The sequence below is a fragment of the Nuphar pumila genome, chromosome 17, assembly GCF_984573655.1.
Source record: "Nuphar pumila chromosome 17, dmNupPumi1.hap1.1, whole genome shotgun sequence".
Lineage (NCBI taxonomy): Eukaryota > Viridiplantae > Streptophyta > Magnoliopsida > Nymphaeales > Nymphaeaceae > Nuphar > Nuphar pumila.
The window spans coordinates 83,443,854-83,457,469 of NC_143265.1; the positions used below are offsets into that span (position 1 = coordinate 83,443,854).

At 40.1% G+C, this 13,616-nt stretch overlaps 1 protein-coding gene across 2 annotated transcripts; it reads left to right on the top strand.

Annotated features, from left to right (window-relative positions):
• Positions 1-771: 771 nt before the first annotated feature.
• Positions 772-7,209, top strand: LOC149812551 (uncharacterized). Of its 2 annotated transcripts, none has more exons than XR_016428540.1 (10): positions 772-923; positions 1,052-1,165; positions 3,016-3,067; positions 3,454-3,505; positions 3,817-3,912; positions 5,526-5,579; positions 5,664-5,740; positions 5,935-6,013; positions 6,127-6,207; positions 6,877-7,209. XR_016428540.1 is itself a non-coding variant. In XM_089993247.1 (10 exons), the coding sequence occupies exons 1-9, from the start codon at positions 873-875 to the stop codon at positions 6,202-6,204; spliced, it is 642 nt and encodes a 213-aa protein (XP_089849373.1). In that variant the 5' UTR covers positions 772-872; the 3' UTR covers positions 6,205-6,207; positions 6,877-7,209. The 2 variants fall into 2 exon arrangements, 1 of the variants encoding a protein (XP_089849373.1); XM_089993247.1 differs by having other exon boundaries at positions 5,664-5,729.
• The last annotated feature ends 6,407 nt before the right edge of the window (positions 7,210-13,616 follow it).

The following is a 13,616-nucleotide window of genomic DNA, read 5'->3' on the forward strand; positions in this document are numbered from 1 at the left end:
ACCCTTCTCTCGTCAATGAATCAAATTTTATTGATTCAGTTTAGGCTCCGTTGGGAGTGGTGATGATGGAGATTTAGCAACATCCGGATGAGGATGTTTTTGAAATCTACCCATTTACCACACCATTTTCCCTCCCAACACCGCTCCCATTTCCGTCTTTCCTCTCAAAAGGGTGACTCCAGTCAGGCTCTGTTTGTGTTTGAGAGCTGATGTTGGTGAGGAGATGAGAGTCCAGGTGAAATCTGCCCATTTTCAACTACATCTTCAAAAACATCCTTGTGAAGATGTGGTTGAAAATAACCCATATCTACTCTCAACACCAGCTGCATCTCACAACATGGGGTTAGCAAACACCTGTGGAGGTTGGTGGTATTAACTACACCCTCATTAAGTACCATCTTCATTCCCAACTCCGGCTCCCAAATAGAGAGCTTCAATGGAGACAGCTTAGGATTTTGTGAATCCCTCATCACCCCTATCAACTATATGCCTCCCAACCAGATCCTTATTTGCATTTGGTAATCCAAAACCATATCCGATTATAATTGAATGCAGATATGGTTCTGACTTTTTGCTGCACAATCCGACAAACATCCGAATTTTACGGGTATCCCGAATTCTTTTACATGTAAAAAGCCAGACCTGGTACATGCTTTTCACCGTCTGAATCTGAATCCGAATTTTATCCAGCATCCGATTAGTCGAAATCCGATCCGAATCCGAACCGTTTAATCATCGTAACTTCGCGGCCGACATCGAACGGAAGAAGCTCAATCCCGGAGGAATAGCGGAGGGGAAGTTGAAAAGAAAAATTCTCACATCGACTTTCCACGTTGGCGTCGCTAGCATTTTTGCTATGCTCTGAGCAATCGATGGCTTTGATACTGAGGATTGCCGTCTCATGCCAACTTCGTCCTCCGATGGTTAAGACAACGCCCATCTCCCTCCCTCGTCTTCCAACGCTCTCAATTTTGCTTTGCGGTTTTTCTATGGCCGAATTGATTCGAATTTCTTCCTTCTCTGTTTTTTTTTTCCTTCTTCTGACTTCAAGGGAAGAAAAAACACCATGTGGAGGGAAGCTATGGTTGCGAGAACCGTCCTCCTCCGAGAAGGCAGAACTTTCTCCAAATCTCATCGTCTGCGCGCCACAACCGAGAGCGGCGAGGTGATTAGATCCTTTCTTCTTTTTGCCTTTGATTTTGCTGCAGGCGATGTGATCCTCTGTTTCTTCTTAACGATTTAAAAGTGCTCGTCTTTGGGAATTTAGCGGTTTAAAGAAGGAAAACGCCCAAAGGCTGAGGGCGTTATAATAAATTTAGTTATAAAAATTCAACCGTTTGCTTCATTTATACTCATAAGATAGGATAGGATAGGAGTTCAGCCATTTTCTGTTATCGAGGATGATGGGTTCTCTTTAGCACTAGGTACGCTCAAAATTGGCAATGCTGATGTCACACACCATGACTTGATGCTGGAGCTACCCTTCGTATTCATTTTTTGTGCAAGTCCTGGAAAAGGTTATTGCTTGATAACATCAAGTTGAGAATTTCTGAAGGGTAAGTTACGGTTGACTTGGTTGCAGTATGATATTTTTTCCTTTTCTTTATTATGATCTACTAAAATGGGTGTATAGAAGATGTACAGGAATAAGGATTGGGATGGATGGATATTCTTGCGTCTGGTTTAATAAGGTGTTGGAAATGCATGTACATAAGTGGAGATTGTTCCAATATCTTGGAGAGGTATAGAGGTAATCATAGAAAAGAGTATCCTGATTTGTATGTAATCTGTTTTTGTTTTCACTGGGCTAAAAGTGTTGTTTATCTCCTTCCAATATTAACAATGAGGATGATTCCTGTGGTGGTAATAAGCGTAGAAGCCACAGGTCTTAAGGATTTGCTATCAACTGTTTAGCATCATGAATCCATTCTACTGAGGTGCATGCATCATGATTGCCAGTAGCCGCTATGTAATGCTAGAAGTGTGATTTGAAATGGAACCAACACTAGCACTCTTGAAAAAAAACGAGATTAGGTTCAAGGAGAAATAAATGTAGCAGTATTAGATCATCTAAAACACTAAACAGCAAATGGGCCATTGGTTGACAACTTGGAGAATCAACCTAGTGACTTGCCTGAGTCGACCAGGATCAACACCTAACCTAAGATACTCATTCAAGGCTCACTTGACTTAGTGTAGATCCACACTCGCATGGACGCACACAGTAAAATTAACATGACCTGGCCAAGTCCTCAGTCAAGCATGGCTAGGTTAAGTCCTGATTCCCTTGGTTTTTTAACCCTGAAATGGATGAAAGAGTTATTCCCATTTGATCATCCATGGATTAGTGCATCAGAAAGAAGGTTAATTGACAATTCCTAATAAGCGTATGGGTATACATTGTTAAGAATTAATATGTACAGTTATAGGTTGTCTTTGGTAGACCCACGCACAATAATAGTCCATTGTGATAGTCTTCATCCTTTCAATGTGTTATGATTATTATTTTTCTTGGGAAAATTTCAACTGTCTTTTATATAGAATTATTTTAATGGAGAACTTCTTTTCCCTTTTGCAAGTTTCTTTTTAAGGCAAATCAGGCTACTTGCATAACTTGGAACGAAGATGGTTGTATATGCCAGAATTTCAGTCATGGTGTGAGGTTATGCTTGTCATATCTTGAAGGTAGACCACTGTAGATTCTGTTTGAATCATAGCATAGGACGAAATCTATCTTAAAGATAATAATGTTGTAGTAGGTTTCAGCCTGGTTATATTCGTTTCTCTTTAGACCCCTAAATCCCCAATTGAATTCAAGCATTGAACTATTGTTGCACTGGATTCCCTTTGTTCTTTTATTTTTTACCCTCTAAAGGAGTGAAAGTTATCCTTTAAATTCAACTCTATCTCTAAGGTAATTGGTGCTTATTCTCTATGTGACATTGTTTTTTCATTCGTATAGAATAAATTCCACTTATAATGACTTTTATACTGCTGCCTTTCTGTTAAGATCAGCCTATAGAGGTTTCAACTCCAAATGGATGCCATGGACACAAAGACCATGATGGTGAGTGTTTATCATGTTTTTTTTTTAATTCTGTAAGAAAACTGAACAAACTCAATTTATTTTGTCCATTTCATTCACTGCAAATGGGTGCTGTTTTTTCTTTTTCTGTCTAGAGCGTAAGAAGTTTTTCCCCTTTTTCTTTTGATAGTCAAGCTGGGATCAACCCCATGGAATTCGAACCTAAGGCCGCTCAGTTATGATAGTGCAGCATTCGACCACCTTTGGCTATTTTTAGTTGGCGTTGAGCTAGAAAGCATATAACGTCATGAAAATGTTCAGTTTTTATTTAATTGCATTGGTTAAGACAATGCTCACTTTGAGACCATAGTAGAAAATCTAACGATGCTAGTATGCTTTTGTACTTATCGAGGGATGTATCTTTTCAGGATTGGTGCAAAATAATGTTAATCAACCGAGGAAGCCATCCAAATTGAATGAGTAATTACTGCTTTCTGTATCATCTTTGATCATGGTTTTTGTCTCTGCCTTTAAGCATATTGTGTCCAGTTCTATATGCTGTCAGAACTTCTCATGGTGTGCTAATTTTAGACTAAATTTTCTTTCAAGAGCTTGGTCTTGCCTCTTGGCAAAGTTCTCTCTTTTCGAAAACCTTATTTCAGGAAATTCTTTCCAAGCTTCTAAGCCAGTAAATATTCATTTTCCTCTGGCCCTATATCCTATGTATTTTAGTTGCTGTTAGAGAATGTACCTGACAATTATCAAGAATCTCACTAAAAAACTTGTACTAGAGTGATGCAGAAGCTGAAGAGGTACGGTGTTTCTGGGGTATTATCCTATGGGCTACTGAATACAGTTTATTATCTCGTGACATTTCTCTTGGTGTGGTAAGTTCATCAATTTTTGCATATTGGTAATAAATAATATGGTTCATAGTAGTTCCATTGTTTACTATCTGTTGCATGCACTTCTATGCCTGAACAAGTTCGATACCCTTATAATCATGTAACCTTCCTTTCTGGATGCAAAAGCCTCTATTTTCTGTGTATGTTTCAAATGAGGCACTGAAGTTTATGTGAACTTAAGTCATGCAATAAAATAAAATTTGTGAGTATGCTAATGCTCTAGGCCTTTCATATTTCATATATGAAGTACATATTAAATTTGTGCATATGCTAATGTTCTAGGTCTTTCATATGAAGTACATATTGTGGTATCCCTTTTTCTGTGTAAACTGTAAAGTGAAAAAGGGTTTTATTTATTTATTAGGGGAACACTAGATAGTGATGAGGTGTTCATAATTCTTTTGAGGGCCTTAGTGTGTTGCCTTTTGTTTGGTTTGAAACTTGATTTCTTCTTTTGATACTTGGACAAACATGTCCAATGTAACAAAAGAATGTCCAAGGGGAGCCAGATCCTAATCATGAATGGCCATATACTAGTGTTTGTCACCATGTCCTAATTATGGATGACCATATACTAGTGTTTGACTTCTGCAAAGCAAGAACAAAAAGACTGGTGGAAATGTGAAAAATAAAAGTAAAGGTGATGGGCCTGCAATCATATGCCAAAAAGTGTAGAGACACAATGAAAAGTTGACTTGGTATAGCAAGTTGTAGGCTAGGTTCAATGGGTGAAATACTTATCCCTTTTGTGCCCTATGTATAAGAACAGTAGACCTATGCTCGGTTGGTTTTGTCGGATGGATCCAGACTTGAACCTCATTCCAGTGTAGTTGGATTTGAGCCTTAACATAGGTCTAATGATCTTATTGGGTTGTCAGCTCCCGTGTCCATGCACATGCACACACACATACACACAAGTTGATTTGGTGTCTCCTTCCAGATTGGATCTGTTTTGAGTCAGGCTGATCCATCCTATCATCCTGTTGCAAGTACAGATTATTGCAATAGCAAGGCCTAATAAGATGGAGTTTTAGGTTATGCTTATGATTCGAAAAAAAACAACAACTTTAGATTTGCATATATGTCCTGGAGGAAGTTCAAGAGACAAGGAAGGGGTAGAAGTTTGTGTGGGTTGTAAGTGCATTTGTGGATGATGGGAGTATAAGATATATTTCCCAGAAACAAACTTCTAAAGAAGTTGTAATACATGCTTCACCCTGATGAACTGAAAGGGATTGGGGGGATATGGAATAAGTCTATTCATTGTGACATATTGCAAGTATCCCTTAAGCCCAAAAACACTATTGTAAAGTCTTTTATTATTGGATGTGCAATAAATGTGAGTGCACCTTGATGATTACTCCTATCATTATGACATAGTGCAAGTATCCAGTATGCCTACACCACTTGTAATAAGTCTTATATTGTCTGTCCTAGTGAAGTGAACGATGACTAGTGTTTGCATGTGGCTTCTCTTATAACCATCTTCTCCTTTCCCCCCTTTTTCTATTAGCATGTGCAAAAACAGCAACTTTATTATTAATGGATGCTGCTGCCACTGGCTGTTTTTATTTAGACACGAGATGCTGTTTCAGGTTCTACATTGCCCCAGCCCCAGGAAGAATGGGTTATGGTGCTGCTGTTGAAAGGTATCTGCCATAGTCCATCTCTTTCAGTTTTCTTTCATATCCTTGTAACAAGCTAACCATGCCACAATCTGTCAAAATTTGCAGATTTTTTAAAGTCATGGCAATGGTGTGGGCAGGCAGCCAGGTTACCAAGCTTGCTAGAGCTGGAGGGTTTGTTTCTTGTAATATTGCCATTGGATACATAGTTAACCATTGATTGAATGCCTGCTGGCTCATCTTTTCTTTTCATATTAACTTCTTTTTATCACTAAGACATCTATAAGATCCGAACTTTTGACAACCGAAAATTAGTAATTTGATATGAGTTCTTAATATCTCAACATAATGAAAGAAAATTTTTTCTGGGCATATGCAGGGCACTTGCTCTAGCTCCTTTTGTTGATAAAAGGTTGTCATGGTTCACACACAAATTTAAGTTTGAGTCGAGGGGGAAGGTAATCCACTACAAGTTTAAAAAATCTTGTTTATGATATTGTTTGATGTCTCTTTTCTCATTTAGCATTTGTGGTTTATCTTGATGGTACTTACTTTTTTCCCCATATTCTAGGCATTTATGGTGATTGCAGGGAGCTGCTTTTCCTTGGCATTTTTGTTATTCATGGTCATAACTGTTCTTTGGGCATAGAAGGTAACCTTTTTCCAATTGTTCATATTCTCTGAGTGCTGCCTCATATCATCCTTAGTTCCTCTCTCTCTCTCTTGCGTTTGATTGTATGTGTCCGTCTGTGCACATAAGAGTACATTATTCTTTGGGTATCAAGTGATGGGCCTCGGCATCATCTGCTTTGAGTTAAATAAATTAGTTGAGCTTTTCTGGAGTTTGTATCCTCCCACTAATCGCAATAGTGGCTTTGCATTTTGTCTTTTATATTATTTATCGCCAACTTTTACTATCCCAATCATGTTCTTGCAATCCCCATGGCTGCAGAAGTCTGTTTATTACTATGTGCAACCATATCCTATCAATATTTCAAATTTCCAAATTTGTTGCTTATAGCCAATGGGAGACGTTTCCGGTTTTTCTTCAGGGAAGAAAAGACATCGATGGTGAAACTAAATTTTGACCTTTACTTCCTTTTTTACGTTAGGGCGTCTTTACTTGTATTCTATGGTCCAACGTCCACTTGTTTTAGACCAGAGTGCTGCTGGCTGCAGCACTATATGATCTTTGGTGCAAGTTCACTGGGTTGCCCTAGGTTTCCTTGTGTTTTTAAGGGATGATTGACCTTCATCACTGCTTCACCTGTTTTTACATTTCTACGCTTTGTAAATCGACTTGTGCATGCTACTTGTTCAGACACTGAACTTGCATTTGCAACTAAGGTTGCCTCCGGTGGCGTTTGGCCTCTAAATGTCCAGACAATGTGCAACAGTTAGGACCAAAAAACGGGGTTTGAGAGCTGGATCATCTGTGGTACCCATTCACAATGAACTTGTACCGATTAGTTTATCACCGGATTAATTCTTCAACTTCTTGCCTTTTGGTTGCATGGAGTGTCATGGAAACGACCAGTTGAAACTAAATCGAGCTTGCTTTTGCTAAGTAGTTGCTTAAATAAGTGTAAAGATAACATCGTAAGACGATTGGAAGAATCAATAAGGGTGCATTTGAATCCCTCTTTGAGATTCACATATTACTTACTGGTACGCGGATCCCTGGCCTGACCATACCACGCGTATTGCCTGACTGAACCCTGCACTGCATCTGGATTATATGGAGTATCTCCGGAAGACCATCCATGAAAAATCCATTGACTGCATATGACCTTGCATAGGCAGCCTCGGAGTTTTACGCCTTTGGAATGATGACCGTAGGTATGGCAGGCTGAGTTACCGCAACCAGGTCTTCAATCCCAATCACGGTTTCTTTGAGTAATAAGTCAAAAATAAATTATTCTTTTGGATACATAGGCACAAAACTTTTCCATAATACCCAAAACCTTGTAAAGTCAATTTGTCCTACCCTGAGATGGCACACCTAAGACCTTAGGTCTTAGCTTGGGAAGTTGCACCCAGCGTCGTTCTCTTGTTCAGACCCCTTGTCCCTCGGGGCTCCAGGGACGGGATGTCCTTCCTTGAGACAGACATCTCTTGCTTTGTCCCGGGTATGGGCTCGGATGACACAACTCTTGTGCTGTCCTGCCTGTCCCATGTGTCCCTCTCTCAGTTTCGGGTTGGGACGAAACATGGTGTGTCGTCCTGACCAAGGGAAGACACTGTCTGTGCCCCCCCCCCCCAAGCCCTTTGGTCCTTGTTTTGGGCTGTGATGGCACAGCTTGTGCTGTCCTGACTTGGGATGGCACAGACAATGTCGGCCCGACCTTTCTGTCCATATCTATTACAGGGATGACACAACTGTTGTGCCGTCCATGGATGGGATGACACAGTCTGTGCTGTCTCGCCCCTGTTCATTGTGTCTGGCCTTGTTTCCTCCTTGTCTCTCCTGTCTTGGATGGCAAGACTGTTTTTGCCATCCCCTGGCCTCCCCGGTCTGTCCTCCCCATCCAACCTGTTCCCTTTTTGTCATTGGGATGACCTCACAGTTTGGTCGTCCCACCTTGGGATGACCCCCCCCCCCCCCCCCCCCTTTTTTCGCCGTCCCACCTTGAGACAACCCCCTTTTAGGATTGTCCTAACCTCGTTATCCTTGGGATGAGCCCCTGCTGTTTGGCCGTCCCTAGGTTTGGTCACCCCCTGTCTTAGTCTGTTCATAAGACATCCAATTTGTCTTTCTCATCCTATCATGCCCCCACTTGATCCCAAGGTTGGGGACGGCACAACCGGTGCTGTCCAAGGATGGGACGACCACCTGGGTGGGCTGTCCAGGTTGGGACGGCCAAAACATTTGGTCGTCCGGTGAGCCAATTGCGTCCTTATTCGTTCTTATCCCTATCCTCCTTTTATGTGTGCTTTTTCTGGATGAGTCTTATCCCCTTTAAGAGATAGACTCAGATCCATTTGGGATGGATATAGATCCAAAAAATTTGGTGATCTGTATCTTATTTAAAATTTTATAAATACAAGCTTACCCCTATAGTTTGATCATCTAGAAATTCTTTGACCGAGCATTGACCTTAGAGAGAACGAGCTCTAGCCTTGCAATATCCTTCTCTCTCAAATTGTCATACCCACGTGGAAGTGTTGAAGTCATTGAAGAACCCTCGTGCCTACGCAGAGGTGTTGTCGGACTAAAAAGAACAAAATAGACCCTTGAGTCTGAAAAAGGTATTTTCCAAATCCTTAGTTTGTTTATTTCAATTTTATTTAATCTTTCAATTGGTGTGTATACACGTTTGATTCTTATTTGCATACCTGAATTCGCGGTAGTGCGATTCGAGCTACAAAAATTGAGAAACCTGTTTGGGCTTTACCTTTTCCTCAGGTAAAGAACGACCAATTCTTGCACATGACATCCCCACATATTTCAAAAAGGATTTTGTGAATCCGAGTAAGTCAATTTTTTCTAACATACAAAATTCTTTTATCAAAAGTTTTTGGCGATCACGATGTGACATGGTATTTTTTTTTTCATAGTTAGAATTGCATTTTTGAGAAAATTTGGGTCCTAACGAACCCAAAATTCTTAAATTTCTATTTTTTTTTCAGTTTGAACGACAAAAACCTCTTTTGTCGCTTACTTGGCCATTCGGCCCCATTTTGGTCGTTTGGTCCCTCAACCGCCCGGTACAGGGTCTATAGTGTTTTGGCTGTTTGGTCCCTCTGCACCCTGCACTTTGGCCATCTGCAAACCCTGGTCTACAGGGTTTGGCCGTCTAACCCCATTGTGGTCTTTCGGTCTCTAAGCTGCCCAGTACATGGTCTATAGGGATTGGTCGTTCGGTCCCTCTGCGCCCTGCAGTTTGGACGTCTGCAGACCCTGGTCTATAGGGTTTCATTGTCTGATCCCATTTTAGTTGTTCGAACCCTCTGTCACACAGTACAGGGTTTGCAGGGTTTGGTCGTCTGAACCCTATGTGGCTTGGCAGTTTGGCTATCTACAAACCTAGGTCTATAGGGATTTATCGTATGCAAACCCCTAATTTATGGTGTGTCATCCATAGGATCTTGCCTTCTCGAACTTTGTCATCCCAGGCAGGACCATCCAGAGCTCTGTCCTCCGGTAGCATTGCCATCATTTTTCTGTGCAGCCGTTTAGCTTCATTTTCATAGATTGTATTTGTTTTAGTGTTTTTTTTTACCCTGAATATAGGTCTTTTTTTCATTAGTTGCATGCATGAACATTAAATTTAGGCATGTCACATTTTAGAAACCATTGTTGGAGATTTTTATGCCACATAGAAGATAAAAAAAATACAACCTCTAACAAGTTAGAGTTTGTTTGGAGACCTTATTTAGAACTCTTTTGTGTGCTCTTCATTTTTATCCCTCTCCTACGATAAGAGCCTTTTCTTTTATCAAGTATTTAAAAAAAATTATTATCCTATCGTATAGATCTTTTGATCCCCTATTAGTACTTTTAAGCTTTGAGTTTGGGTATATCGATGGTGGTACCTTCAAGCCGGATAATTCATTCATTAGTACCTTTAAGCGGTTGACTTAGGTATATCGGTGGTGGATTCGGAAGGGAGCCTTGATCCATAGAACCCGAAGAAGCTTCGTAGATTCATGGAGTTGATTTCGAGGAGAACTAGGGTACCTGTTGGTTTTGAAAATCCTGCATTACTTGTTTGAGTCTTTGCTTGAATCATTGTTTGGGGTATAATGAATACCCGATCGAAAATCCCAAAACTACAAATCTAGTCAATCCCAGAGGAACCACATCTAGAAAATTCCATATACAAAATGTCACCCCATATAATGTCAAACATCATATTCGATAAGGATCTAGAAAAAAGGACCCATACCAACATTCCTGATGAGTCTATGAACGATTGAAAAAAAGAAAAACCTTCGATGTTCCCCGAACCCAACTCATATTGATACCCTCATGGGTCTCATTAAGGTACCTATGTGGGTTACGAGATAGGTAGTTTCAGTACAGGTGAGTCTACTAAAAGATGAACCTACATGACCTCACATTTTAAAGCCCAGTCCAAAGAGAGAAAAGTGCTAGAACATTGATATCGTCATCGATCTCGTAAAAGTCCCCAGGCGAGTTACGAGATGGACAACTCTAGCACAGGTGAGCCCACTAGAAGACAAACTCCTAGGACTTCACATTTCAAAACCCAATCCAGGAAAGGAGATATGCAAGTATAGGCCAAAAAAAATGGAGAGGATGGAGGAGAAAATAAGGGAGATTCAATAGAAGTTGGAAAAAGAGATTGCACGAGCCAATAGAAGGGCCAGAAGAGCCCAAGAGTCAGAATATAAAAAGGCACAGACCGACAGAAGAGCCAGGAGAGCCCAAGAGTAAGATTTTGAGAAGGGCTACAACCAATGGGGTGAATCCCAAGTGTCTGACTAAGAGAAAGGAGCTCACAGACCCCAGTTAACTCGTCTGGTCCAAACCATATTGTCTGCATTGAATCGAAATATAAAATATTTAGAGGATATGGTCCAAAATCTCAGTATCAGAATGAAATATATGGATATGGATAAAAAAAAGTACTCATTGGAGGATTTTTTGCCTAATGGGTATGATGAAGACACTCCCCTCAAGTTTTTTGCCCGAAGGAAAACCTAAGAACACACATGACCTTGTTCATGGGAGCATAGTCATATATCAAAACAATGATAGGAGGTTGATCAATTGGTTTTTCCGGAGTCTAGAGGGAGAGGCTCTGGAATGATTTGTCACCCTAAACCTTTAACCGGTTAAAAAATTTAAGCAAGCTATAAATCTATTCATGGGTAGTCGCTTCAATCTGGAGGCCCTTTCCACCACAAGTCAATTATATGACATAAAGCAAAAGAAAGAGGAAAGCACCCACAAGTTTGTCAATATATGACGGTCCATGGCTATTAGAATGTTGGAGCCAATCTCAAACTCCCATACCCTGATCATCATTATGAACAACTTCTCACAACCTTTAAGAAGCTTAATGAGCATGGCTCAGGTCAAAACCTATATTGAACTCATTAAGAAAGCTATTTCCTTTGAGGTAGGCATCAAAAGGAGAGTGTATGATGGGTTTTGGAAACACAAGAGAGACAACAATGTCTATAAGAAGTCAAACTTATCCAAGGTTCAGATCAATATTATTCAAACCACGAGATAGACCTTCCAGAAGAATGACAATCTGGGTCAGAAGGCGAGCAACCAGATAACCACTCCAAAGAAGGCAAACTTCAATAGAAATGAGTATGATGGAAACCCAAAGTGGATCAAGGAGCGGAGGTTCACAAAGTTCAAACAATGTCGATTATATATACTAGATCTTTTATTGCAAGATGGCCCGGTGAAGCTACTCGAGGTGTCAGATCCACCACCGATGAAGGGTAAAGATCCATTCAAATATTGTCGATATCATCGGGCAATAGGCCATGACACTGAAGAATATGTCATCCTCAGACATATGATACATGATAACATTGAATGTGGAGAGTTGCTTGTTGATGAAGAGCAACCGAATCAAGGCAATAATGATATGGGTATCTTTAAAGAGCCATTTCCCGATCACAACGCAGAAGAAGGGGTTCAAGCCTGCAAATTGTAGTAGTGACTTCCAAAGAAGGCCATTAAGCAAAGATCACCTAGCAACACGGTGATCTGTATTCCCTAAGTTCTCACTGGCAACACCAGTCCTCATCATATGCCTATGGACCCCCAAATATGTTACCAAGGAGGGATAAGGGTACAAGGAAGGCAAGTTATAAAGAAAAGCCAAGAAATTCCAAGAGTCTCCTTAGATATGTGCAATTCGTCTGGACCCTCCAGACAATAATTATACCAAAGTTTCTCTCCTTGTGTCCCAACACAAAAGGTTCATCACAGAAAAGGACAACCTTCTTATACAGTCTATATTGTTCAAATCAGAGGAGTAAGCTAACATACCGACTGTTCGGCCGAAGTAAGAAACGACCCCATCATCTAGCTCAATCGTGAACGTGACATCATCCAGTTCAGGTCAAGTGTTAGTCATAGACCTCTAAAAATGGCTCAAGGTCTTCAAGCTCAAAGGATAGATGATTTTCACCTCAAGAGCTAGCTAGCCCTTATATCAACATGTATAAAAATGTATCAATAAATGAAAAATTGCCTTGCACATAAGATACCAACATTTTGAGGATCTGGAAAAAAGCCAACAGGGCATAAGAGAGTCTCTCCCAGCAATGTCCAAAGTGAGAACCCAAGGTCTAGGGTTCAAGGGACCTAAATAGAAAAAGGACAAAAATGAAAGACTCACATGGGTCCTAGTAGATTACTTAAGAAAGGGGTCTACCATCATTAACTCAGTAGAAAGTTCGATTGCATCAGAGGATACACACTTGTTACTTCTCATGCATCAACTCACCCTTGAACCATAGAAGCCAAACAACAATATGAGCTCCTTCATTTCTCTTTCTGAAGAAGATCATCACAGGGCAACAAGTTAGAACATTACCATAACAACATGGAGGAGAAAAGACCTCCTACATGGGTCATCATCCCACGACCCCAACTAAGCCTTTAAAACTTGGATTCTGTAAAATAGCTTTTTAAAAAACCAAAAAGTAAAAAAAAATGAAAAATCCCCAAAAATAAATAAAAAATTAAAATTTAAAAAATTAAAATATTTTAAAAATCCAAAAAACTGAGAAAGGCCAAGAAAATCCAAAAATACTTTCTTCTCTCAGGGTTTGAGTTATCCTCATTGTTGCAAGAACATGTTATTTCTGTTGACAAGACTAAGGAAGTTTTTGTCAAAAATCATTTCTTTGTTGTTTTTTATTATTCTCTATGATGTCTTTTTGTTATCAAAATCATGTGGGGGTATGTCAAATGAGTCTAAACCTATAAAAAAAACCATAGATAAGGTATTGTAAAGTCATCCAAAGTCCAAATCTCTTAGACGAGAAGAGACCTCTAGTAGCCAATCATGCAAACATCTGCTTTCAAATTGGATTGACCTCGTTCGATGAGACTCAAATGGT

Coding starts and splice junctions, on each gene's coding strand:
- LOC149812551 (XM_089993247.1), top strand. CDS start 873: ATGGCTTTGATACTGAGGATTGCCGTCTCATGCCAACTTCGTCCTCCG. Junction 924..1,051: donor GCCAACTTCGTCCTCCGATG/GTTAAGACAACG, acceptor TCTGACTTCAAG/GGAAGAAAAAACACCATGTG. Junction 3,913..5,525: donor GTGACATTTCTCTTGGTGTG/GTAAGTTCATCA, acceptor ATGCTGTTTCAG/GTTCTACATTGCCCCAGCCC.